We start from the raw sequence: 26548 nt of genomic DNA, 5'->3' as shown, positions 1-26548 counted from the left end.
TAGGCCCCCAACCCAACTCTAGAGAATCCTATCTTCTCCACAAGCTATTAGTTAAACTCTTCACATTGGTAAAATATATAAATCTTTATAAGTCAGTGCAAAACAACTTTTATCATGAAATATGTTTCGGTTGTATTATTTTTCTTCAAATCATAAACTTTATGAAGCGGTTGGACAGTCATTATCTTTAAAATCCTAAATGAATAATTGACAAAACGAATATTATAGAAATCATAAATATATTATTACTTGTGTTTATCCTATTTGAACCATATAATGGACAAAAACGAATATCATCATACGATTATAAATTACAGTTAACAAATGTATTCGTGAAGTCTAATAGGGTCCTACTATAAGTCCTAACTCAACTAGCAAAAATGTCGAAATTGTTAGGCCGGACGTCATGATCGGTGTTCGAATCCCGGTACCTCCACTTCGTGTGTGAGTTTATGATGACTTTGTCATCTCGTCTAGTAATAATATAACGTTTAGTAATAGGAAATGTGTAGTCAAAAGAGAAACTAGTGAATTAATTATAATAGTTTTTTTTTGAAGGAGAAATAATTATAATACTAGTTAATAAACATAATAATACTTTAAGATAAATAATTAAAAATTCCAACACATGCTAACTAACCTTGCAAACAAAATGATTCATTGGTTGTTCAAAAAAATGATTCATTGGAAGCAATGAGGTGAAATATAATGCAATGGTTTGTGAGCTCCGTGATATTCGTTGAATAGTGTTTCATCCGTTCATGTAACATGAAGGGATATCAAGCGTTCCCGCGAAAATGTCTGTTCACACTCTACTAACAAATCTTCACTTGTGGTTAATGTTACAGATATTATAATCAAACAATAAAACCAAACATTAGACAAACAAAATCTACACATTCGTTATCCTTGCTTTTCGCGGCAATGTTTTTTCATTACCGACACTTCATTTGTCTTCATGTTTTTTCATTACTTTCCAATTTTAACATATCTTGTTTAATCTAACAATTCAACAACACACATATTCAAAACATGATTTGTCTCCTCGTTATTCTATTCAAGAAAAATAATTTAGTTGAAGCAGGTAGAATTGTTGATGTAATTATGCGGTACATTCAGTTAAAAAGCATGCATGTTGTCTTCATACAACATTTAGGTACTTTTTTTATTTGTCTTTTATTGTCTTATTCTACAATACTTTAATGCTATGTTCTTTTTTAGTGGTGTTATTTACATTCAATAGGTCATGTGATGTTCATTTTCAATGTCCTTTTCACCCATCTCTTTCTCTCTCTCAACATAAATATGTCTTATTAACATTCACAACATTAATATTTCCATGTGTTAGATTGAAGTTTCAAACATAACAGATGTTATGTTTTGCAGAGAATGAGTTTTGGTGATTGAACAAAGGGCAGAACAGAACACAATGACAGTTGAAAAGAGGTTTGTGTTGGTTGGGATTAGAATAGATAGCCATAGCAGACAGCTTCTCAATTGGGCTCTTGTTAAAGTTGCTGAACCTGGTGATTGTGTTATTGCTGTTCATGTAGTTAAAACTAAAAGCTCAGGTAAAGTTCAGGACTTCTATGTGCATGTTTGATATCATTGTGAGTTTGACATAATTACGGTGAGTCATCGCGGTTTTGCAGAACCGGATGACTCGTCGTGATTCTGTCAAACCTACTATGATTCGTTTTCCCCTTATGTATTGTAAATTTTGTGCTTCTTAGCAGTGAAATAAGTTATTTCAATGCAGATTATGTTTCTAAAAACAAGAGCCTAATAGATGGATATTTAGAGGTTTATGAAGGCTTGTGTGATGTGAAAAAGGTAAACCTTTTTTTTTTTCCACCTTATTTTTGTTTTCTTTTCAATAATGGGGGTTGGAAAATATATGTTGATTGTTTGGATTTTTAGGTTGGTCTTTCTAGTCAAATCATAACGGGAAAGTCCATTAAAAATATCCTTGTTAGAGAAGCAAAAGACCAAGGTGCTTTGGCTCTAGTGGTAGGGTATGTGGAGATTGTATTTCAGAAAATTTTGTTATTTGGTTTTTATGGTTTGTTTTGCCTGGTTTGGTTCATTTAGAAGACTCAAAACATGTTTCAATTGCAGAGGTAAAGCTGCCACGGCTAAATATTGCGCCAAACGTCTTCCACCCACCACCAATGTTCTTGCCATCCAAGATTCAAGAATCGTCTTCGGGAGGTGCAATAATAAACGACCACCAGGTTCATATTTGTGCCCTTAATTAGGCTTAGGCCATGATTGGATAAACATTTTTATTCATCGCTTATAGCATAAGTGTCTATCATATAAGTGCTTGTGTATAAGTTATTTCCACAACAAAGATAAAATAAAGTCAAAAAATTTCATATAAACTATATGTTGTTTTTATAAACAATGTTGAGGAGCTTATAGACATCTCTTAAATTTTTTTCATAAGTTCTATCAAGCCGGCTCACAGGTGCTTATGCTAGCTAGATAAGTTTTAATCAACCAATTCAAACATGCTCTAAATATCAGTCTTATAAAGAAGTTATATCATTAGTGAGTCAGTGGAAAAAGAAAGTATTGTAAAGTTTTGTTTCCATTCGTGACAGGTAGTCTTATATTGGATCCAAGACCAAGTTTAACAAGCATAGATAACCTGAGTGAGAAATCACCACACCAAAACACCAAGGAATCGAAAGAAGAAACATTTGACGGATCAGAAAGGCAAAAGTCACGATCGATATCCATGTTTGCAGACGATCCTTCGAAGCGGAAGCTTGGATGGCCTCTGCTTCGTAAATCGAATTCAGACATCTCACAAAGTCATCATGGAAGGGGTATTTCAGTAGTACAATGGGTAATGAGCTTACCAGATCGTTCACCACGTAGTAGTCCTCAATCATCTTCCTCAGACGAAAATCCATTCGAAAGGAGTATAAGTGACCTTCTTGAGGATGAGAGCTTCAAAAATCATTTACCTCCATCAGTTGTACTCCCAAAAGGCCTAGAAGGGATATTAAATGTAAATTCACTCAATTGCAAATGGCTCAGCCTTGAGGCTCTCAAGTTTTGTACCAGTCAATTCTCTTCAGGTCGGAACTGTGATTCTTAATATCATTTTGCTCGATTTTTAAATAAACTAGCATATTGTACTCGTGCAATCGGTTGATAAAAGATAGATGAAGACTATGTCATATGATGTAACGTAGATAAGCAGACTGTGCTTTATTAATACAATCTTGTGTTCCTTTGCAGAAAATTTGATTGGGAAAGGAGGAAGCAACCGTGTGTACAAAGGAATTCTCCCTGATGGAAAACCAATTGCAGTTAAAGTATTGCGGTCATCAAAAGAAGCATGGAAAGATTTTGCCTTCGAGATGGAAATAATATCATCATTGAATCACAAAAACATTACTCAACTACTTGGAATTTGCGTAGAGAACAATACTTTAATATCTGTTTATGAGTATTTCCCTAAAGGAAGCTTAGAGGAAAATCTACATGGTAAAAGTTTGAGTTCATTTTCTGTTTTCACCTTTCAACCATCATATAAATTTCCTTTAAACGGAAGCAAAGCTTATATGAATCTATAAATGGATGTAGGAAAGAACAAGGATGGATCTCTTTTGTCATGGGAAGTGAGATTTAATGTAGCTGTTGGAGTAGCTGAGGCCCTTGATTACCTACACACAGAAGCTTCGAAGCATGTCATACATAGAGATGTCAAGTCTTCAAACATTCTTCTTTCCAAGGAGCTTGAGCCACAAGTAATCAAAATTTTTGACATCTTTAACATTGAAATAACCATTTTGTAAAGAGAAATGATTTTTGGACAACCAAATTTAGACATCGTACAACTTTTTGAAAGTTGTCGAGACTAAATTTGGTTGATACGACTTTCAGTCAATCAAAGTAAAACATTATGTAGAAAATCGACTTTATCACTCATGAACGATAATTTTGTCCTTTTTGTTGCAGTTGTCTGATTTTGGACTTGCAATATGGGGACCAACAACAACATCCTTTTTGACACAAGAAGATGTAGTAGGAACATTTGGTTATCTTGCTCCTGAATACTTCATGTATGGAAAAGTTAGTGACAAGATAGATGTCTATGCCTTTGGCGTAGTACTACTTGAACTAATATCAGGTAGGGAACCAATCAGCTCTGAACCTTGCAAAGGACAGGAGAGCTTGGTAGCTTGGGTAAGACCTAACTTCAGTTAGAATAAATTTTTATTAATCCGATAAAATCTCCGAGTCACGATTCAATTGTTTAAAATTGTTCGAACTGATACGAAATTGTGATTTCAACTATCGGGTTTGATTTTTGAAATATTGATAAATATGCTTTTATTTTAGAATATATAAAATTTGAATGATGAAAAATTATTTCATTTTCAGGCAAAACCAATAATAGAGAGTGGGGATATTAACGGTTTGTTGGACCCAAAATTAGAAGGGAAGTTTGATGAGACTCAAATGAAAAGAATGGTTTTGGCAGCGTCTTTATGCATCGCACGGGCTGCTAGACTTCGTCCTAAATTTAATCAGGTAATAACATTTTTTACACATGCATCCAATAATTTAATCGCAGTAATGGATAAATAAAACTTGTTTATGTAAATATCAAATAAATCTAATAATAAATTACAGTGAAGTTGTCAAATTTTCAATATGAAGTCACATTACCAATTATATATTTTGAAAACCTTCAGCTCCTAAAGTTTATCATTCCTATGTACAGATACTGAAGATCCTAAAAGGGAACAATGAAGATGAATATTGCTTCAATGAGTATTCAGAAAATGAAGAAAACATTGATGATGAAGTGTATCCAAATTCAAGTACAGAGTTACACCTATCTCTTGCATTACTTGGTGTTGATGATGACAGTACATCATGTAGTAGTACAGACCACAACTACAGTGAGAATTTGAAAGATCAATGCAGCATGTCTTTGAGTTTTAACTAGTTTTGCTTTCAATTCTAACACCCTTATTTATCATTAGTTAAATTGTACTTAGTACAGTGAAGCTAAAAAGGAAAATAGAAAGGACTTGTACTTTTGTACAGTTTAATGGAAATTTGTTTCATCAATAATAAAAGGTTCAATACATATAGGACTATAATGATAAAATTGAGGGTTGTGTATAATATGGCTATCCTAATAAACGTGTGAGCGACCACATTTGTTTTTCTCTTAGATAATCAATATGAGAATTTTTAAAATTAAGACTAAGCAAGATTTTAAAATCCTCTAAAACAGTGTGCCAAACTCGAAAAAATAACCTAAGAAGAATGGAAACTATCAACCACGAACTTGGCATCCAACTCAAAAATGACATCCTTGACATTTAATTTCAACATTCACAGGCAAACTATCTAATCATCAAATCTCTCTCAAAACCCTAATTCTTAAATTCTCACAGACTATTCCCAACTTGTTAGATATAATCTAATGATTTAACAACTTAATATTAATGCAAGATAGTCTCACCCTCACCTTAGATTAATTCCTGAATGCAGCATTCTTCTTTCCTAAGGTATTCTCCTCTTCTCTTGACTTTTCTCTTCTCTTCTCTTCTTTCTTGTTCTCCTCTTTTCCAAAAAGCGGTTTTAGGTAAACTTTTTCCAACCTAAGCTTCTCTATTTATAATACTAAAATATTCTTCTCAAATCTATTTAGGCCCAACAACTTATTCTTCTTTCTATTCTAACCCCCAAATCCACTCACATTAATAATCCTCATATTCTAATAAATAATATTTCTCTACTAAATATATAATAATACACCAAATAACAAATATATATCTATAACAATTAACAAATATATTATGCTAGTAAATACCAACATATAACATAACAAAATATCACTCAACAAAATATATTAACTAAATTATAAAAAGACATCTAATCTCAACAAATCATGTATCCCCCATATACATCATATAAATATATAAATATATTCTAAAACTAATTAAAATAATTAAATAAAAAGGAGGGTGTTACAAAAGTCTCACACTGAATGAAAATCTGAATGTTGCACATCATATAAGTGATATAACTCATACATCTAATGTCTTACAACTTTGAGTAAGAATGTGGTGTTTAATCTACTTGTGTGAATTCTCTTGGTCTAATGTGATGATTTTCTGGACTCCAATCATGATCTCATAGTGGTAGAACATTCAATGGTTGATTAAAGGTGATCGACTCCTTGTATTAAAGGTCCTCTCGGTGGTGGTGGTGGTGGTGGTGGTTAGGCATCATGTTCCCTTGATGTTGAGTGTCAATAGTGGTTCAAGTGTATTTGGATGAAAATAATCTTCTGTTTGAGGAGGAGCATATCCAAATGAGTAAGAAGACTCATATAGTTAATATTTTATGGTTTTTGGTGAAGATGTGGTGTTTATTTCAATAGCGGTCCTTTGAATTTGGATGCCTTGGGTGAATCATGAGATGGTTCCCCTATAAAAAAATTAACAAAAAATACACAAGGATAAAAGAAATGAACGGAAAGATTATTGCACATCTTCATTTGACATTGTGCAAAAAAACATGACTAAGGATCTTTGAAATATGAACAAAGTGGCTCTACACTAGGTTCCGTGCTCCAAAGTCTACACTCGACACTTGAGAATTTAGTAACTAAAGAGAGATGTTTTACATAATAGCACACATGATCATAATTCAATGTTTATATTCATATACCACTATAAAATATTGAATAAAATCAATTAATTACATCCACAATTGGGGCAACAAAATTTGAATAATGATATGGAGAATGAAAAATTTAAGAGTCAAATTTTTAGTGTCTCAATTGTGGATATAATTAATATATTTTATTCAATATTTTATTTAATCATATTTATTTATTAATTTTGACTTTGTAATGCCCCTATAACTTTGTTAGCAAGTATTTTACATAATTTAAATAATATAAAATTCTCTTTAAATATATTTATATATGGATAAAATATTCCTTCAAAAAAATATAGGTAAAATATAAAATTTTGGTGCCCTTGGAACTATGGTCCCCGAGGATGTTGCCCTCTCGGCTCCTGCTTAAGGCCACCCTTGCCTACATGGCATGTATCCCACTGGATAGGTCGGACGATGGTCCTTTGCTTCCTCAATCATTTCTTCGAGCTTCCTTTTTAGATTTTTGTGTTGAACGGGTCTGAAAATCGTCCCATGTCAATGATCTAGCTATTTAAAAAGAACTCCCACACACTACGAGGGTTGTCAATAGTTCTAATATGGCGACGGTTGACATGAGACTGAGGTGCCATATCTTAGGCTTGCTTTTTCTGAGCTGTTTCACACATTTTCTAGCTAGTTATAACATATAGAGGTTTCGGGAAGGAGCTTCTTAGAACTTTGTTCCCACATACGACACCAATGTTCTTGTCATTGAATGGATGAGTTGGTCGGAGGGGGTTAGAAGTAACTGTTACAGTGGTTCGCGATGGTTAGAGCATATCCTTCATAAAAATGGGGGATGTACATGCAAAGATCCTCCATCGTTCAAGCCAGTGAGGTTTCAATGAACTTTGATAAGATTTCTTAGAATGAGAGTGTGTACCCTGTTTTTGAACTCCCGGACATGGATATGTCAGATGCCATTGTGGCATGATGGTCGGGCAATGTGTTGGATCAAATGGAGGGATTAAAGGTACTCTGAACGTATGATTATGTGTGACAACTCTTTACCAATGCATATAGACCGCACCAGCGTGCAGACACATTATTGAACCTTAATAGCAATAGTGGATTCTAGGCATAGAGTATTAGGTCTTCACTCGGTTCAAAAGAATCGGAACAATTTGCAAACAATTTGTAAGGGGATTGAGTTTACGGATTTATCATCAATTCATCATTTACAATAGTATAAAATACGAATATATAAACAAAATTATCATACTATATAATAAATATAAGAGATATTTCAACTCTTTTACGTAAAAAAAAATCAAATCATAATCAACTACTTAAGTGGGCTATACTACACCAAAATGAAAAAGTTAATTAAGATTCTGCAATATATGCAGAAAATCAACACCACACGAAACATGTTATTAACCTTTTTGAATAAAGAAATAGTATCATCAATCAATTTATTAAGATCATCGAACAAATCATCACTACCTTCATTTCCACCATACCACAACCCTCCATTCTCTTCACATAAAAAAATAAGAGCTTCTTTATTCTCAATCTCAGACAAGAAGAACAACCCTGGGAACATACACTGCTGGCGCCGCAAGGACCAATCCATTATTTTAACTAGAACTTACTTTTATTCCCACGTCTAATCTTTTTTTTTTATAACAAAAAAATAAAGAAAAAAGAATGAACACTTGGCAAGAGTTTAATCTATTTTATATCTTTCAACCAAAACAACGCATCATTATCATAAATAAATAAATAGAAGGATTATCAATTGTAATACTAGCAACTAGCATTTTTTTTTCTTTCCAACTAGCTGTATCATCCACTATGGTCTATGATGAACCTACATTTTTATTTTCCAAATAGACATTAATTAAACAACTCAAGTTTTTGGTAGACAAAAAACAACTTAAGGTTATTTTTTTATATTTTTGATAAGACAAGCTTCTTCTTTTTTTGATAAAAAAAAAAAAAAACAACTTAAGTATTTTAATACCAAGTCCCCCACTTTCTTTAAATAAACATGCATAGTGTCCTAATCTAACCCCTGGGTATTTTATTTTATTACATTCGATATACCCTGACCTAAGAAATCTTGGTTGTATTGTATATACCAACCAATAGAGAATAGATCTTGTCAAAAAGAAAAATAGAGAATTCGTTTTGCTTATAGTGAACAAGTAGAAAATACAAAATAGATTCTTTTTACTGTAGACCCGTCAATTGTATAATTAAAAAATACCCAAGCCATTGCTTTTTTATTTTATTATTGTACATATAAAAGATAAAGAAAAAGTTTTTTTGAGGGAAAAAGATGAAGAAAAAGTTAAACAGTGAATAGTTTTACGAATTTCAGCATTATGTATGGCCTTTGATAAGATTCCTCCTGTTTTCGGTGTTTAGTGTTGATATAAATTCTCAAAAGTGCCTGACCAAAAATAAAGAAAAAAACTCAAAAGTGACGACTTAATTCGATCTTAAAAGAAATTGTTTCATTTACGAAAAAAAACTCCAAAGTGACTATCGATCTTAAAAGTATTTTACAATTTTTCAAAAGAAAAAGTATTTCAATTTACCAACAGTTGTTTTACCAATTTTGAATCATTTTTGAATAATATTTTTATTGTGGGATAAACAACTCTCAAAACAACTTTAAATAAAGTGGTCAAACATAAGAAAACATGTTTTGATAATCAACCATACATAAAAAAAAAAAAAAATGTTTTGACAATCAATCAGTTGATTTTCTACAAAGAATTTAAATGTTTTGCATAACAATGTTGCATTCATATGTATATAAATGTAGTTTTTTAGTGGATTGATTTCGTGTTCAAAAAGAGTTAACAAGGCAACTTATTACATGTTGTCTTTGATTCATATGTAAATTAAAAAACAACATAAAACATAAATACAAGGAAATATAATAGAAAACGTGCCAAGTTGGTTTTTTATGGAAATGATGAGTTGACATTGCAAATAACGGATCAGATTCGTTGATCTAGTATTTTACCATTGTCTTTGGTAAGCAAGAGCATTTCTCTTCTCACAAAATACAATACTACAATGGAGACATTTTAAATAAATTTACAGAGTCCTCTTATCAAAAATAAAAGGAAATAGTGCTTCATTTTAATTTAATCTACCATAGGTTAATGATTCGGCGTGTATGTAATGTGACTATGCATCCCTACGGCTGGGACCTACAGCAATAATCAAATGTTATATTATACTGGTCCTTTCTGCTATCACATGATGATGAAATACGTATAAATTGTTTTCCATTTAAGACACAAAAGTAAAACCAATCAAACAAAAAATCAAGTCATCGAATCTCTCTCTCTCTCTCTCAATTATCGCTTCAACCTGGTACGTTCATTTTTTCTCCTATGTCAGTCAATTTAGGGTTTCATTTTCAATTTTCACTTTTCAATTCTTTCATACTTTTTCCAATTCAATTATCGTAACTACACATTCCAATTCGCCGATTTAGCTTTTGCATTAACAAGCTCCTTTTTTTTGTTTTTTTTTTTAATCAGGTTTAGCGGTTAATTTTGGGATTTTGAATTGGGAAATTAGGGTTTGATTTTCACGAAATGGAAGACGGTGAACTTGATTTCTCAAATCAAGTCGTGTTTTCGAGTCCAAACATGGCTGAATTTCAAACAAGTGGTTCAATGGATAGTTTTTTTGATGAATTGTTGAAGGATACACACGCCTGTACTCATACCCACACGTGTAACCCACCTGGTCCTGATTTTTCACACACTCACACGTGTTATCATGTTCACACCAAGATTGTCCCTGCTGAAGATGATCAGGTTGGGACTGATGATACTGCTGAATCTGCTGAGAAGAAGTCCAGTAAGAAGCGACCGGTTGGGAATAAAGAGGCGGTTAAGAAGTATCGTGAGAAGAAGAAAGCTAGGGCTGCGTCGTTGGAGGATGAGGTCATGAAATTGAGGGCTTTGAATCAGCATTTGATGAGGAAGTTGCAAGGGCAGGCTGCTTTGGAGGCCGAAGTTGCGAGGTTGAAGTGTTTGTTGGTTGATATTAGGGGGAGGATTGAAGGGGAAATTGGGTCGTTTCCGTATCAGAAACCCGCGAATGTGAATCCCGCGATGAATTTGCCTGGCTCTCATGTGATGAACCCTTGTAATGTGCAGTGTGATGATCGGGCATATTGCCTTCGTCCAGATGGGAAGATTGCTGCTGAAGTGGCGTCGCCGAATGAGGATGGATTCGATGGTTGTGAGTTTGAGAGTCTCCAGTGTATGGGAGGCCAGAATTTGGGGCTCAAGGATCTTCGTGGTTGTGGAGGTGGACCGACGTTGTCTAATGTCAATTCTCAAGCTTCCAGTAAAAGAAAAGGTGATGACTGATTATGCACATACTCTACTAGAAAGGGTTAAATATTGTTTTTTAAAACTTAGTTCATACTTATATTTGATTTCGTTTAATTGCTGCTGCATGTTGTGTTTTGATCATCCTAGCATTTTTTGTCATGGTTTGGGATCCAATGATGATTGTTTGTCTCGTTGTTTGATTTTTGCTTTGTAAACACTATAAAACATTGAGAGTGAGAATTTTAGTACAAAGAAAGAGCTTCAGAGATGAAGCATCAATTTCAATAACCCTTATTTGTTTTTGCATTATGTTTAGTTGCTAAAATTGACTCATGTAGCTGACTCTGCCTTATATGGAAAGGCTTTTGTTGTTTTTGTTTGTTTAATTGCTAAAAATACATATCTGTTCTTATCTCTAGTAATGAAATCTGATTGCTGTGTTTTATAGATGATGAATGTTACCCTTGCTCATTCCGGATTTTAAAGGGAGTCTAGTAATTATTAGTACTAGTATTCCAACTTATAGAGTTCTTGTTAGTTTGTATGGACCAGATGCTTTATATATGTATGAGTTAACAAGTGGTTCCAAATTATGACAAGATCTTCCAGTAGGTTGGAGAAATTGAAATTTAAAGGTTTGAAGTCTTGAATGATTATAGTGAACATTTTTTCCCACTGTACGAAAAAGTTGAGACTAGATTTTCTTAATGAAAATTTGATAATATAATTTTGTATCGCTATTTCCAAAGCAATTGTGATTGACTCTGGTGTAATTACTTTAGGGCATTGAAGTTGCTTATTCATTCTTGCTTCTCATCCTTTAAAATGGTCTAACAGATCTTTATTTAACAGGGGGGTCTCGTGCAGCCAAAGCCGGATGAATAATATATAAGTTGGTGGTTTTCGACCTTTCGTTGTCTCCATGGTAATATATCCTGCCAATAACTTGTTACCAGCTGCAGCATCAGTTATCCTTGGAGTAACTTTTGAAAATCATTGTTCCTTTTTGACCCTCTGCTGCGCAATGATGGTTTTGATGGCTATTCTACCATGGAATATTAGTAGTTGATAAATAGGTATTATGCAGAAACAGTAGTTGACCTGTAGTCAGCATGTCCTTGCTGCTGAAACAGGTTGGTGCTTTCCTATGCAATTAAGTTTCATGGTGTTTTGGTTGTGCATGAACTAGTTAAACTAGCATGGTAAATGTTTTTATGCTGACTCAGTTTCAAATGTGCTAAACATTTGAATAGTTCTTTTATTTGTTTAATGAGATGATGTTTTAAGTGGCGATTCAAGTTTTCTGAGTTCACAAATTTATATTTCTGGATTACAGAACTTGGGGAAGAAGGGGTGTGTTTTCATCTCAGTACTTTGTGCTGTGGACAGGTGAGACACCAATGTCGTTTTGTATAATATAAACTCGTGAGTGAAAACAATGAAATTGGTTATGTGGTTGCCGGCAATTTTTTCTTTCTTTTAATCTATGCATTTCTGAATAATATGATAGATTACTTATGTCTTTAGCATTTTGCTGGAGAAGGGTTGACTAGCTTGTTTCCGGAAGGAACTGTTGTTCTCTAACTGAAGATTGTCTCTGCTGGTTTTTGTCTTTAACAAGTTAAGACAAGCAAGTGACTTATTCTGTGTTTGAGAACACTAGTCGCTGTTTCGGTTGACAATGGAACTTTGCTACCGTTAAAGTGAGATGGGAAGCATATCTCCTTGTTTGCTCTTAGAGAAACCGACATGAAATGATTTCGCTAATTAAAGAGCCTCATGTTGAACCTTTAGGCTTGGCATGATTAATAAAACTTTGCGTGATTGTATCTTTCACTTAGAATGCTGCTCGCCATTGACCGATGTAGACAAAATCTGTTGCAATTTTCCTGCACTATGCTGTCTGGTTTCTTAATATATATGGAATTTTGACCCTAAAAGAAGTTGCTTAATGAACGTATTATAATTTATACAGCAAAGTGTGTCTTCAAGATGAAGGAAAGTTGGCATCAAGATTGGTATGCCTTTTCCATTGTATAATGAGAAAAATAGCCAGCGCCTTACAAATAAATAGTGGTGAAGTGGTTAACAACGATGTATTTGTTGAGAAATGATTTGTTAGAATAGTTGAAAGACAAAGACTTGCGATGGATTTTCACCTGAATAGAGAATGAGACTCGCTTGATGATTTAGTGCATGTTTGATATCCGTCTAATATCAAAAAGTGTTTCGGATAGGATAATTTTAAGTGGAGAGAACCTATTGAAAACAACAACAAAAAAAAGTTAAATGATTTTTTATTCATTTGAATTTACTGTGATTGGATTGGTTCCATTGAGGTCTAGGAATGTTAGGCAATCGCAGGAAAACTAGAGTTAGTTGTGAACAATTTTTTGCAATAGGGCAAACATATTCTCATATGTATGAATGGGAGACGAAAAATTCCTAGTTCAACTCTGATGTTGTTAAAAAAATTTAAGAAAAATCAATAGTAAATTTTGTCTTGGAAATGGTACATTCAATGCATTGAAACTTTAATAAGTAACTTTTTTTACTTCAAATTTATCATTTGTTTCCATTTTTGTATCAGTGAATTGTGAATTGTAGCAGTGTATTGGAGTTAAAAAGAGTGAGTGTTAAGCATTCATACCAATTAAAAGAATGCTAAAAACCCAATTATAGTTATAGCATTGGAGATGTTTACGTCTCTTCTTTCTGTGAGATAACCACGGCCACCTATGGGTATGGTGTAAACGCCCTCAGAAACCGCATGTTAAGGCGTAGTTAGATGTTTTATGGCGATGAAGTGATCGTGTAAAGCTCTTATATTATGTCTGAAATAAATGGGTCGGTAGTATTTAAATCGTAGTATTTTATATCGGTGATTACCAAAGATCAAATGCCAATCGGTGTTAGGTATTGTCAACGCAGATCCAATTGCCAATCGGTGATAAAGGATTAAAAAACACCCAGATTCCATTAGTATATCCATCCACTTTGTTTTTTTTAATATATATAATTAGTTGCAAGGTAACATCACTAATCACCAGTCAATACACTAATGCTTTTATATAAACAGACACCGCTACTAAGTTTTTCTCCATTATAACACTGAAGTGATGAATGTACGAAATTCCGTAGCACTGGTGGTTGGAGTAACAGGAATGGCTGGGCTAAGCCTAGCCAAAGCCTTGAAGCAGCCTGATTGTCTTGGAGGCCCATGGAAAGTTTACGGTGCAGCTCGCCGCTCCGCCGACGGTTGGTTTCCTTCTTCCATCCTTGATGGTTTCATCACCTTTGACGCTGTCAACTCAGCTGACACACATACCAAGCTGTTACCAATATCCCAAGAAGTCACCCACCTCTTTTGGGTCACGTTCCAGTTTGTAGGTGATGAAGAAGTTAACATCACCGTTAACAAAACCATGCTTCTTAATGTTCTCACCGTCCTCAAATCTTCTCCATCTTCCTCTCTCACCCATATAACACTCCAAACCGGAACCAAACATTACATGGGTCCAGTTCATGATCCGGTTCGGTCCACCAAACTTATATGCCACGAAACACCTTTTCATGAGAATATGCCACGACTCCCTTACCCAAATTTCTATTACGTGCTTGAGGATCTCGTTACATCCTATGCACCTTCGGTTACATACTCAATACATCGATCCTCTATCATAATAGGTATGTCACCAAGGAGTGCACACAACATGCTAATGAAGCTAGCAGTATATGCTGCCATATGTCGCCATTTAGGATTACCTTTTCGTTATCCAGGAAACAGGTACACTTGGGAGCATTTCTGTGATATGACGGATGTAGGCGTGCTTGCAAAGCAACATGTGTGGGCTGCAGTTACAGAAGATGCTAAGAACCAAGCGTTTAATTGCACAAACGGCGATGTTTTCACTTGGAAGAGTATGTGGATGTTGCTTAGTGAGGTTTTTGATGTTAAGTTTGTGGAGTTGAATGACAAGGAAGAGTTTGATTTGGTGGAGTTAATGCGTGATAAGGGTGAGATTTGGGACTTGATTGTCGAGGAATATGGGCTTCATAAGACCAAATTGCAGGAAATTGCTTCCTTTGAAGCAACGGTGCCAGTTCTGCGGTTTGAGTTTCAACATGTATCTAGTATGAACAAGAGTAAGGATTATGGGTTCTTTGAGTATGCTGATACGTTTAAGAGTATCAGATTCTGGGTGGCTAAGCTGAGGGAGATGAAACTCGTACCCGTCTACCAACATTGAATTGCATTGTCGGTTTTATATCTTACCTTCTGTAATAATATTGTTTGACTTTTATTTCATCTGTATATCACAAAAACTTTTAATAACAGTCATTCTTTTCTCTGTAAACCAGTATCATCCGCGTGCAATTGTAGAGGCTAATTTCATTGAGTTGTATGTTCCCCTCAGTCCCGACGTATTCCTTTGCCATTGTATTTTTTTTTCTATTTTGGACTCTACACTACCTCCTCCACTAAAAGCAACCTTGTCTTGAGGTTGAAGTTAGGATAGCTATGTTGGATGTTTATAAAATTCTCCATCTTGGGATGTCTAAGCCAAGTACATTTTAATAAGACTTCGGGAATGTGTACATTCACCCCTAATGGTAGTCCTTGAATTCAAAATTGCCCTGGGACGCAGTAGATGTCTTTCTTGCTAAGCGATGAGTGGTAAAGGAAAATATGGTTTCTAAGAAGTCCCTTTGGTTTCTAAGACGATGACTCAGTTATGTCTTTCATATACAATCACATACACTAGATCAAATTGCATATTCTCTCTCCTCTTTCTCTCACTCATCGCACAGCTTAATCACATTATCGACACCTTTGTCACCACCAATCAACGAGATTCACTTGCAACATCCATTGTTGGCTAACATGCGGTTTTCGTGGATTGTGACCCTGTCTAAATCATGGTGCTTGGGACAAGGAATCTAGAACAATGCAGGTTGAAGGATTCACAGTGGAAAGAGAAACACAAAATATCGTATTCCACCAATTTCTGAGATTTTGTTCATTCAATAAAAATAAGTTTCAACAAGCTCAGTGGATTTTGTTACTTTAGTTTGTTAAACCAATACCTTTTCACGTTTGATACATCTGTTCTGGTTAATGAAAGCTTCTGACGATTATAATATGATGCCACCACCATTGTTTCAACAAGCACAATACATTCACATATAACAACATAAAACTGGTGAAGTCAAATGTTCACAAAACATACAAACAAAACAACAAAGCAATGGCTGTAAAACTGTCGCCTTTGAGCCTTCTTCTAGTTAGTGCTGGTCACTACCCATCCAATTGTTGTCATCATCGCCATCATTGTAGATGCTTTCAGCCATTTGCCAGACATGGAAAGAATTATCCTCAGCTACACTTGAAATTACCCATGGCTGGTTTTGGTTCCATGAAAAATCTGATATTTTTCCTTTGTGACCTCCATGAGAGAAGAGTAGTTCGGGAGGACCACCTTCTTCATCTCCCTCTATCAGCTCATCCCCAATCCTGAGTCATCATGAAAATAAAGCATGGTAAAATGTTAAAAGACCTATTTCAATTCTCTGTTTATGTTCTACAAAATCAAAATTGAACTTAAAGAAGTAGAATAACTTAAACATAACAATTATCTCAGAAAGAAAAAGAAACAAAGAATTCCGTAGGAGTGTCTTCTTTTACCTGTTAAGGTCCCAAACCATTAGCCTTCTATCAGCACTAGAAGATGCCAACACTCCCTCGTGGTTAGGATCCCACTCTACCTGGAATACCTCATCTCTACACATTGAAAAATAAACCAAATACGTGAGTAAAAGGCACTGGAATTTCCAAAGCTAAAAACTTATCAGTTATCACATACAAAATCGAATCTACAGGTCAAAAAATACTTAGTTGATCCATCAACTACAAGATAGTAATATAAAGAAAAACACACAATATGAATCTGTGATAGATGAAGGTCGTACGTGTGGCTACTTAGAAAATGCAGTGGCACCTCAAGCTTCCGTAAATCAAAGAGACCGATGTCGGTGTCTGAAGATGCTGTAGCCAAAATCCATTCACTATACGGACTGAAAGAAACAAAGTTCACCTGTTCAAAACGAGCATACAACATTACACTGTCAGTGACAAATGATATTCCAGCAAAAATACAAACAGACATCAGGTCACGAGTATGTTTCACTGTTTCAGCTAAACTAAAGAAAGCAGTAAAAATCTACAAAAACTGAAAACATAATCAAACAAGGTAACTTCTCTATTGGCCCCCATTTTTGCAGGAAAAGCCCCCCATTAATTGGAATTTAACTTCCGATGGTGAGTTTCTCCTGGACAGTATGTTCTAATAGGCATTTTCTTTTACTAAAAATATCTCAGATTGAGCAACCTCGGGGGGCTAAACATCAATCATCATCAAACACCGTGTATAAGAAAAATGATAATCATCATGGTCCAAATTCATTGCAGGTTTTGACAAAACCATAGCATACAAAGCCCCAATTGGGTTGGTTCTCATAATGTCATAAATGAAGGAAATTCTAATTGATAGACAGCATGCAATTCTACCATATCATATGCTTGATGAAGAATAGCCTAGCCTACACAACAAATATTATGAAGTAACACCATTACCTCTCTTTCATGGGGTTTGAGTGAATGCTGGGCTTTGTTTGTCCGCAAATCCCAAATTACCAACTTGCAGTCATCTCCACCAGACCCAAACAAATTCTCATTATGCAAGTGCCAAGACACATCTTCAACCACACTTTCATGTCCCTAATACACAAAAACCACAAGTTCAACGACAATTTCATCATCAAAACAGAAATTAACCTCACAACAAGACCAATAAAACACACCAATTATCAAATCAATTCTCATCATTACCTCATAAACATGAACAGCATCAAGCACATTACTTTCAGATGCACCAAACACATCCCACAAGCAAATCTTATGATCATTAGAACCACTCAGAAGATACCCATTCTTAAAACCACTCCAAGACAGCCCATACCCTTCTTTCTCATGACCCTTCAACCTAAAATCAGGATTACAACCCTCCCCTCTCTCCTTAGTAAAATCAAACACATAAACCTCTGAATTACAAGTCTTCGCAGCAACAACATTCGCATTCTGTGGCATAGCCCGAGCCCTATTCACCTCCCCATCAACAAGAATCCTCTGAGTAATCTCCACCTATAAAAACAAACAACAAACATCATTCAGGCATTTCATCAAACAGTTGGTACAAATAAAACAAAAACAAGAAAAAAAAAATCAAAAACCTTTGGAAGAATAGGGTTTTCAGGATCTGCAGCGATGACGGGTTGAGATGGGTTTCCGGGGAGAGTGGATTCAGCGAGCATGAGGTAATTGGGTTCTTCATCGGAAGTGTGGGTGGCGAGGAGGAGTTTGTGGAGGTTAAAGGAAGAGTTGGAGTGGGGTTGAGGAGGTGAAGGAAGCCATTGAACAGTAAGGGAAGGCCATGCGAGAGGGTGTGAGATGAAGAGATCGTAGAGAAGAGGAGTGTTTCTCTTCCAAACGGAGAATTCTTCTTCAACCTCTGCTTCGTTTTCGGTTTCGTATTCTTCCGCCATTTTTGTTTTTCTCAAGAATTCTATACCCTATTCGCGCCAATGCTTCTTGAGAAATGAGACACTGGTTTTTATAGTGACAAAAACATACACTTTTGCTGGATTGGGCTGGGCTGGGCTTGGGCTTTTCTGGGCTGCACAATTCTTCTACAAATTCCCAAAGCCCGTTATCATTCTATCGATATGTTATTCGATAATTGCTCTTCTTCCATTTTTTTTGTTCATCCCCGTCAAAGTAGTCGAGCGTGAGTTAACTCACGCTCGTGTATAGCGTGAGTTAACTCACGTAGGGCGGGAATGAGCATAAACAGATGGGAGAAGAGTCATTCTCATGTTATTCTCATTTTTAATTCTTTTTTGAACTTATACTTTTAAAATTGATCTTTTAATATAGTGTTAAGTAAATTTTCTATCTATAAAAATATATTAAGTTTTGTTTTTAGTTTCAAGAAAATTTCTCTCCAAACAATGATCCTTTAAATATATTCTCGACCGAGCAAATGCTCAAAGGCTCATTTACATAGGCCCAATACAAAATGACTCAAATCCAACATTTGGTAAATTACTCACAACACACCTCCTCCCTGTGAGGGGGTGCTCGGAGCAACCGAAGACTCATTCAAACCAAAGAGTAACGTCCACCCCACGTTCTAGCGAATCTCGCTTGACGCTTACGATTTCCACGAAGTCGTAACTGCCGAGCACAACTTGTGCCGAACAACGGCTTCTGCAGCACCCACTCTCTATATAAAGGGGATTCTCAGCCGTCCACAAGGTTAAAATCTTCTTACTTTCTCAACCCTCCTTTTTGACTCAATACTGACTCGAGTGTCAGAGTGTCTGCAGGTACACACACTCCGTCGTTCCAGTCAACCAGCAGAGGCACACAACCACCATATTCAACTGCACCGATAGTCACATTTTGATCAGGTACGATCAAAATATTTTATAACATTATTTTGTGTCTTTGTTTTTAGGTCTAGAAATGTGTTCAAAACTTACTATTGTTGACAGGGGCGTAGCCCTTCATATGGGAGGGGTAGCCTTGGCTACCCCAAAAAAAATACTATTCCTGAATTAGTCGGTATGTATTTATATCCGGCTACCCTAAATAATAAACATTGAGCTACCCCAAACAAGTTTAGTTGCAAAAATTAACATAAACAATAAAGTAAAAAAACTACTACAAAATTAATAGCTTTATTTGTATTGGTTTGATACTTTCGGTCTCAATAACAACAATAGAGAAACCTTTTTCAACAATAAAAATTAGCAAGACAATAGTCATAAACAAGTTAAATGGACAATGAGTTTCTTGCAAATAACCTATTTATTTACATTTGAAAAGACATTAATCTATTATTAAACAGGCAGTTATTGATGAAAATAGCTATTTTTACATTTCTTGCAAATAGCGATTTTAATGTTAAGTTTCTAAGATTTGTTAATTTTAGTCCTTAATTTTAGTCCCTAAACCCTTAAATTTAATACGTCTGTTTTCAAAAACAAATCTTCTTTATAATTGGCCCCTGCATAAATTTTTTGCGAGCTTCGCCGCTGATTGTTGAATTATAGCATGAGTCCCTATTAATACAATAAGTTAATATTTACTATTGATGTGTTAAAAACTACAACATGAGAGAGTAATATTGAGAGTTGGTTTGTTTCTAGGAAATAACATATGTGTGCATAATAATAACATTAACATGGGACAAAATCTATAACTATGAATTCGTGTGCGCTTATTACCAATGAAGAAAACGACTAAAAATATATCATAAAAAGAAGAAGAAACGACTAAAAAAAGTATATTCTAGACTACTATTTTCGCCAATAAATAAGGTCTTAAATTGAATTAATCATCCCATTTTAAATAAAGAAACAGACAAATATTTGTGAGTGTATTTTATTTCTCTAATACGCAATGAAAGTTGACTCATACAAACGTCTTTAAAATCTATGGTCCGTTTAGCCACAAATTTTGTATGGGGTACGTTGTTGCTTACCGCATCCCACACCCATTTTAATGCTCAAAGGATAGGCATACATATAGAAATACAAAAAATAATATATAATATTATATAAAGTTAAAAGTAATTTAGGAACATATATTAACAAAAACTTCCAAGATATACTCCTAAGTACTATTTGTTTAATCGGTTTTGTTGGTATATATATACATGTATGTCTTTGACCACCACTAACATGTACAATAAAAAAAATCACTCCCTACTATGAAGAACCATCCTTAAAACATTTAAATTAAATCAAATATAGTTTATGCATTTGTTTCATCAAGGTTGGTTCTGAAATAATGGCCATGCAACCACCCTCTCACGGAAATAATGGATTTCCTTTCTATGTCAATGACCTTTACTTAGGTGGACTCTCAGAGTTACAACAACTTCAACCTCCACAATATCAACAACAACAACCACCACAAAATCAACAACAATGGCAAGGGAACGTTGTTCCCATTATCAATTCCCATGTTCATGCTTCAAACATCTTAATTTCTCCTGCCCTTGCTGCTCTTTTTGAGAAACAAATGCAGGAAACACACGAGCTCATCAATATACAGGTTAAAATTGATATGTATCATGAGTTGAGATCAAGGTCTATTTTAAAAGAGAGAATGGCTCATAAAATAATATATTTTTATAAAACCAGCCTTAACTCTTTGAGATGAACTTTTCAAGAGGCTCTTAATTCATGAATCTTTTTCTAACTTTATTTATTTATTCTTTTATTTTGGTTTTGAAAATATATTTTCCTTTATCCGTTCTAATTACCTTTTTTGTATTAGAATGATCAAATAAAATTCATGTTACAACATCATACAGAGCAACAAGTGGCTACATTTAGAAGCATGGAAATGTATTTGCAACAAATTCTAACAAGAAAGAATGAAGAAATTGCAAAAGTTGCAAAGAAAAAACTAGATTTGGAAAATCTATTAAGAAGATTAGAGGCAGAAAAAAGGGAATTGAAGGGAATAGCTCTGGAAAGGGGAGCGATGGTAATAACTTTGCATACCAAGTTGGAAGAGGAGGAAAAGAGAGTAAGGATGTTGATGGAAAAGGATGCGGAATCAAGTTGTGGTGAAAAGGAAGAAGTAAGAGCTGAAAAACGTGTAAGACGTGAACACAATGTGTTGTGTTCAAAGTGTAAGACAAACACTCTTGGTGTCTTATTTTTGCCATGTAGGCATCTCTCTTCATGCAAAGCATGTAATGCTTTACTCCAAACTTGTCCAATTTGTGGAATGGCAAAGAAGGGTATTATCGAGATTCAGAATTTGATTTAAAATTGATATTACTGTCAAAAAAGTTACTACAATAGCTCATCTATGCTATGATGATTATCAATTTGATATTTATGAGTTTAATTTAGTTTCATGTTGTTTCTTTTATTTTGTAAAAAAAATGCTATTTGATATTAAGAAAATAATGTTGTTATTTTGGTTCAGCCTCAACTTGACAATTGTTAGATGCTTGCAAATATTTCAAGTCTTTATTGTTAAATAAAACTAACCAGTTGGACAAAATTTTTTAGCTCATATCACTGCTAAGTTTGATCCACTCAATCGTGGTAGGGGTGTAAATAAAAGATATAATTTATATTTAAAAAACTAGTTAATATTTTTTTTCTTGAATCATGAAGATAATTAATACTAGAATACACTCATTAGTTTTTATGCAGAATTATTTTGTAAGCATGCACTTTGGGTGTATTTTATAAAATTCTAATAATCACCTACAAAATACTTCATCTAAAAATTGAGTGGGTGTACTCTAGTGAATGTCTATATGAGTTTCTATCTTTTAGACATATTTAACTCTTCGAGTCACATGATAACAATCAATAAATCATGAATACATTTGATCAAACTCGGTCTAACTTTTCATATGCAGTCAAGGATAACATTTAACGAATTTCAGACTATAAACACACATAGCACATATTCACAGATCTTTTAGATCACTAGTTCATCGAACAAAAATTAGGCTTCAAACTAAATACATGGAGATAAGAAATGTACTAGCATTACACTGCAACAATTATTTGGTTAACATGCATTTGTATGAACATTTTCCAAATAATTTGTCATTTAACATAAGAATACGAACATGGGTACAACTGACTCGAGAAATTTGACTGATATTGTATGACTTCTAACTGACGCAAGGTTGACTTAATTGGAGAGACTGAAATCTGATACCACTAATTAGCACTCAAATTCCATTTTGAAATATAAAATAAAATATGACAGTTCTAGAGTCTAGTTATACATCGGGGCCTAAAATGAACATAGAACATATCAACTTTATTTTCAAAAGTGAGGCTTAATCATGGAACATTTTACACTTCAACTCAAGTACACAAACAATCACAAAGGTTATCTAACAGATAATCCGTCCTTGCAAATAATGGTCACTTAAGTTTTGGTCCTTATAATTACTAATCCTTTCAAACAAACCACGTCATTATTAATCTCTTTTAATCATAGTTTTAAAAATCGAACCAGACCGGTCGGTTTAACCAACTGGACCGCGAACCAGATACATAATCGCGAAAACCGGCACAAAGCAGCTCAATGGATAAGAAGCCAGCTCTTTAATTTTCTTAAAAATACATGATAAATATGGTCAGCAAGGAATCCAAACCAGTGCCAATTGGAGAAATTATGCCACTAAGCTAGGCGTATTTTAATAACATTTTTTACATGTATTATTTATATAGCTATACCCATATTTAATTTGATTATAAAACATTAAGTTGTATATTTTTTTTACAAGAACATTAAATTGTAATTAAAATTTGTTTTCTTTATAAATATATACATGTCTTTTATGAATGCTATATACTCACTAAATCACACTTAAAAAATATTATTAAATTAAAGCGATAAATTAAGGTCTATATAGTTATTTTTATTAACATTTTATAAGTGTTATTTTTTTATAGACTAACATAGTTCAATACAAAAAATATATTTTTTAGAAGCTGAGTGATACTATCAAACCATCTGATTCTTCATGCGGTCCGATCAGTGACTCAGTGGTTCGACCACTGACCCAGTGACCCAATAACCATGACAATTTGATGACCGATCCGATTTTTAAAACTATGCTTTCAATATGGTCTTTGAGCTCATTTTCGAGAAAATACATTGAACAAAACAATAGATTTGATGGTAAGAAAGCCAAAATGGGTAGTGTTTTTCAAGGTGACGTTTAAGGTGGGAAAGACATTTAATTTTCTCATCATGGGAAAGTGGATTTGACTGGCAATGGACAGTTGGTTCCGGTTGTTTTCAAATTGAATTTTTCACCCCATAAAATAACATATTCTATCTTTAAGCACAACAATAAAAAAAAAAAACTGAAATACAATTTCCACCGTACACACTTTGTTCACCTTTCTCTTAACCCATCTGTCCACCTCACCTTCTCAAATATACAATTTTTTATTGAGGAGTGCTAACAACATTCTCTTTTCAACACTTTCTCCAACACTCACTTTCTAATTGGCTTAAATTATGGTGGGTCTCACACTTTGGAAATGGGTTCCACTTAAAGTGGTGGGTCATACATTGATTTTATCCGATAAGAGAATGAGTGTTGAAGAGAGTGTTGAAAAGAGAGTGTCCCTAACATTTCTCTTTTTTATTATTCCAGAAATGTGTCTAATTGTTGTTTAATTAAGCACTCATAAAGATAATTGTTGTGTAGCTTAGCTCATTTGCTAAGGGATAATGCACAATATGTGCATGAGCCGGGGTTCGAACCTCGGACATCCCAGTTATTCATCTTAAAGGTGAATTTCTCTAGCAGTGGGCTACTTGACAAAAAAAAAATAAAATACAATTGTTGTTAAGTTTTGAACTCCAGCCTCCAATTATTTCTAATTTATTATTTTTCTGCGACTTAACGAATTTGTTTTGCCGTGAAGACTGTATCATTTCATCCTCTTCTCTAATTCTCAGTCACGGTCTCAGCCTCCAATACTACTAAGACACTTTTTTTACGATATACTCCCTCCGATCACATTTATAAGCAAAAAAATGATTTTTTAGGTACATTGAATAATTAATGTATCCGGTCACATTTATAGATTAGATACATTAATTATTGGATGTACCTAAAAAATTGTTTTTTGCTTATAAATGTGACCGGAGGGAGTATTTTTTTGAGAGGATATTACATATTACATTATTTTTTAGGGTATATTACATACTATTATTGATAAACAAACAATTATTAATCAAACAAATCTTTGGTTAGGTATTCAATACTACTAATACACTTTTTTTACATGTTTTTTACATAAAGAAAGCAGATTTACATAGTATTATTGATAAACCCTTTTTCTTACTATTATTTAATTATTTTATCGTTAAAAGACTACAAAATTGTAACAACAAATCTGTCAAAAATAATTGCTAAAACTCAATCACAAACTATATCATTTTTTTTTGAGGGATCACAAACTATATCATAAAAAATGTAATTGTCATTTGTCACGTAAAAAATATCAAAGCATTTCAGTTAGTTTGAAAATTAAAGGCCACGTTTAGATCCGTAAATAAATCTTTGATATAAATATATAAATGCATAATAATTAGTAATAGAGGGGCACATTCATAAATAAATTAAAATTAACAATACAAAAGGTACAAAAGGTATCCAATCTTATATCCAAGGCATCCAATATTTTAATAATATATCAATGGTGTATTTGAGTTTTTCCCATCATGGGAAAATTAAGAGACATTCCCACCATAAATGCCACCGTTTTTCAATATACTCTTCTTCATTCTCCTTTTTTCAATCTATCCTTCTTGTGTTTGGGTATGTTGGTTGGAGTAATTGGAATTTAAATTGAATTTGGATTTTGTATTATTAAGTGTTTCTGTTGGTTATGGTGTTGAATGGTTATGACTAATGGTGTATTAAAAATTGGTCCTTATAAATATCTTATGTTATCTTCTTACACTTGGGATGAAGTTAAAGTGGTCCGTAAAGTGAGAATTGTGAAAAAGAGAATGAACAATGAAAAATACATGGTTTTGAGGTTAAAGAGTTGTTGTACAATGATAAAGTTTTGATTTTTAAAAATAGGATTTTTGGTTCATCTTTGATGTTGGCTTTTGACTTTTATATTTTTCTTCTCACGTGTGAAACAGGTTATTGGGTGAGTGAGAAGAAGCTAGGGAATTTATGGATTTTGGATTTAAGCGTTGGCGTTTTTGTTGAAGATTCATGGAATGTTAAAGTTTTGATTTTTAGAAATAGGATTTTTGGTTCATCTTTGATGTTGGCTTTTGAATTTTATATTTTTCTTCTCACGTGTGAAACAGGTTATTAGGTGAGTGAGAAGAAGCTAGGGAATTTCTGGATATTGGATTTAAGCGTTGGCGTTTTTGTTGAAGATTCATGGAAGAGATGATGAAGAAGATGAAGATTTGTACCTTTTCATTTTGTTCTTTTAGACATTAGAGTATTTTTTATTTTTTTTTACTTTTCCTATTTGCATGGAACGATAAAGGGCATTTATGTCCAATCAATGCTGCTTTTTATTCTAGTCCTCTTGGCCACGTAAGCAAAAACATGCCACATCAACAGAAAAATTAGCTTAGAGACCATATTGAAATTGATTAGGAATTGTAGGGTTTGTTTGAAATGATTAGTAATTACATGGACCAAAACTCAAGTGACCCATATTTATTGGGACGAATTACATATTTAAGCCAATATAACCCTAGGTTTTTAAAACCTAATGTTATGTTTGGTTTAGCGAAGAAAGTTAAAGGAAAGAAAGTGAAAGGATAGATAGTAGAAGGAAAGAATGGTTGAAGAAAGTGAGATGATTATTTTAGTTGTTTGGTATAAAAGAAAGTGAATAGATTGTGAGAGGAAAGAAAGATA

General features: G+C 33.9%; 4 protein-coding genes and 1 pseudogene across 7 annotated transcripts; 4 read left to right on the top strand and 1 right to left on the bottom strand.

Annotated features, from left to right (window-relative positions):
• Positions 1–901: 901 nt before the first annotated feature.
• Positions 902–5126, top strand: LOC146931264 (protein kinase STUNTED-like). 2 transcript variants are annotated; one of them, XM_085702746.1, is made up of 11 exons: positions 902–1156; positions 1387–1571; positions 1760–1833; positions 1921–2015; positions 2119–2234; positions 2607–3089; positions 3253–3501; positions 3601–3764; positions 3976–4203; positions 4402–4551; positions 4745–5126. In XM_085702746.1, the coding sequence occupies exons 2-11, from the start codon at positions 1430–1432 to the stop codon at positions 4970–4972; spliced, it is 1929 nt and encodes a 642-aa protein (XP_085558872.1). In that variant the 5' UTR covers positions 902–1156; positions 1387–1429; the 3' UTR covers positions 4973–5126. The 2 variants fall into 2 exon arrangements, with proteins under 2 accessions (XP_085558872.1, XP_085558871.1); XM_085702745.1 differs by lacking the exon at positions 902–1156 and having other exon boundaries at positions 1331–1571.
• A 4846-nt stretch (positions 5127–9972) lies between these two features.
• Positions 9973–12316, top strand: LOC146931263 (basic leucine zipper 23-like). The gene is made up of 3 exons (XM_085702744.1): positions 9973–10041; positions 10212–11043; positions 11871–12316. The coding sequence occupies exons 2-3, from the start codon at positions 10269–10271 to the stop codon at positions 11897–11899; spliced, it is 804 nt and encodes a 267-aa protein (XP_085558870.1). The 5' UTR covers positions 9973–10041; positions 10212–10268; the 3' UTR covers positions 11900–12316.
• A 502-nt stretch (positions 12317–12818) lies between these two features.
• LOC146931262 ((S)-8-oxocitronellyl enol synthase CYC2 pseudogene) lies at positions 12819–15418 on the top strand (annotated as a pseudogene). Its single transcript, XR_015006627.1, has one exon. The product of XR_015006627.1 is annotated as a (S)-8-oxocitronellyl enol synthase CYC2 pseudogene (transcript).
• Positions 15419–16128: 710 nt separating this feature from the next.
• On the bottom strand, positions 16129–18661 carry LOC146931261 (WD-40 repeat-containing protein MSI3-like). Of its 2 annotated transcripts, XM_085702742.1 has the most exons (6): positions 18309–18661; positions 17908–18219; positions 17653–17796; positions 16989–17113; positions 16705–16800; positions 16129–16533 (listed from the first exon to the last, which is right to left on the bottom strand). In XM_085702742.1, exons 1-6 carry the CDS (start codon positions 18618–18620, stop codon positions 16305–16307), a joined length of 1218 nt encoding a protein of 405 aa, XP_085558868.1. In that variant the 5' UTR covers positions 18621–18661; the 3' UTR covers positions 16129–16304. The 2 variants fall into 2 exon arrangements, with proteins under 2 accessions (XP_085558868.1, XP_085558869.1); XM_085702743.1 differs by lacking the exon at positions 16705–16800.
• A 2169-nt stretch (positions 18662–20830) lies between these two features.
• Positions 20831–21991, top strand: LOC146931260 (BOI-related E3 ubiquitin-protein ligase 1-like). Its single transcript, XM_085702741.1, has 2 exons — positions 20831–21198; positions 21424–21991. The coding sequence occupies exons 1-2, from the start codon at positions 20932–20934 to the stop codon at positions 21922–21924; spliced, it is 768 nt and encodes a 255-aa protein (XP_085558867.1). The 5' UTR covers positions 20831–20931; the 3' UTR covers positions 21925–21991.
• Positions 21992–26548: the final 4557 nt, after the last annotated feature.

This window comes from Medicago sativa, chromosome 4 (genome assembly GCF_051527215.1).
Source record: "Medicago sativa cultivar Bolivia chromosome 4, Bolivia_mono, whole genome shotgun sequence".
NCBI classification, from domain to species: Eukaryota; Viridiplantae; Streptophyta; class Magnoliopsida; order Fabales; family Fabaceae; genus Medicago; species Medicago sativa.
The sequence above is the reverse complement of the archived record's forward strand: the minus strand, read 5'-3'. Positions and strand labels throughout refer to the sequence as shown.

Excerpts from the sequence above, each read along its gene's own strand:
- LOC146931264 (XM_085702746.1), top strand. The coding sequence starts at position 1,430 with ATGACAGTTGAAAAGAGGTTTGTGTTGGTTGGGATTAGAATAGATAGC. Across the intron at positions 1,834-1,920 it reads GCTTGTGTGATGTGAAAAAG|GTTGGTCTTTCTAGTCAAAT; the intron begins GTAAACCTTTTT and ends TTGGATTTTTAG. Across the intron at positions 2,235-2,606 it reads CAATAATAAACGACCACCAG|GTAGTCTTATATTGGATCCA; the intron begins GTTCATATTTGT and ends CATTCGTGACAG.
- LOC146931263 (XM_085702744.1), top strand. The coding sequence starts at position 10,269 with ATGGAAGACGGTGAACTTGATTTCTCAAATCAAGTCGTGTTTTCGAGT. Across the intron at positions 11,044-11,870 it reads AGCTTCCAGTAAAAGAAAAG|GGGGGTCTCGTGCAGCCAAA; the intron begins GTGATGACTGAT and ends TTTATTTAACAG.
- LOC146931261 (XM_085702742.1), bottom strand. The coding sequence starts at position 18,620 with ATGGCGGAAGAATACGAAACCGAAAACGAAGCAGAGGTTGAAGAAGAA. Across the intron at positions 18,220-18,308 it reads AAAACCCTATTCTTCCAAAG|GTGGAGATTACTCAGAGGAT; the intron begins GTTTTTGATTTT and ends TTGTTTTTATAG. Across the intron at positions 17,114-17,652 it reads TCAAACCCCATGAAAGAGAG|GTGAACTTTGTTTCTTTCAG; the intron begins GTAATGGTGTTA and ends CGTTTTGAACAG.
- LOC146931260 (XM_085702741.1), top strand. The coding sequence starts at position 20,932 with ATGGCCATGCAACCACCCTCTCACGGAAATAATGGATTTCCTTTCTAT. Across the intron at positions 21,199-21,423 it reads ACGAGCTCATCAATATACAG|AATGATCAAATAAAATTCAT; the intron begins GTTAAAATTGAT and ends TTTTTGTATTAG.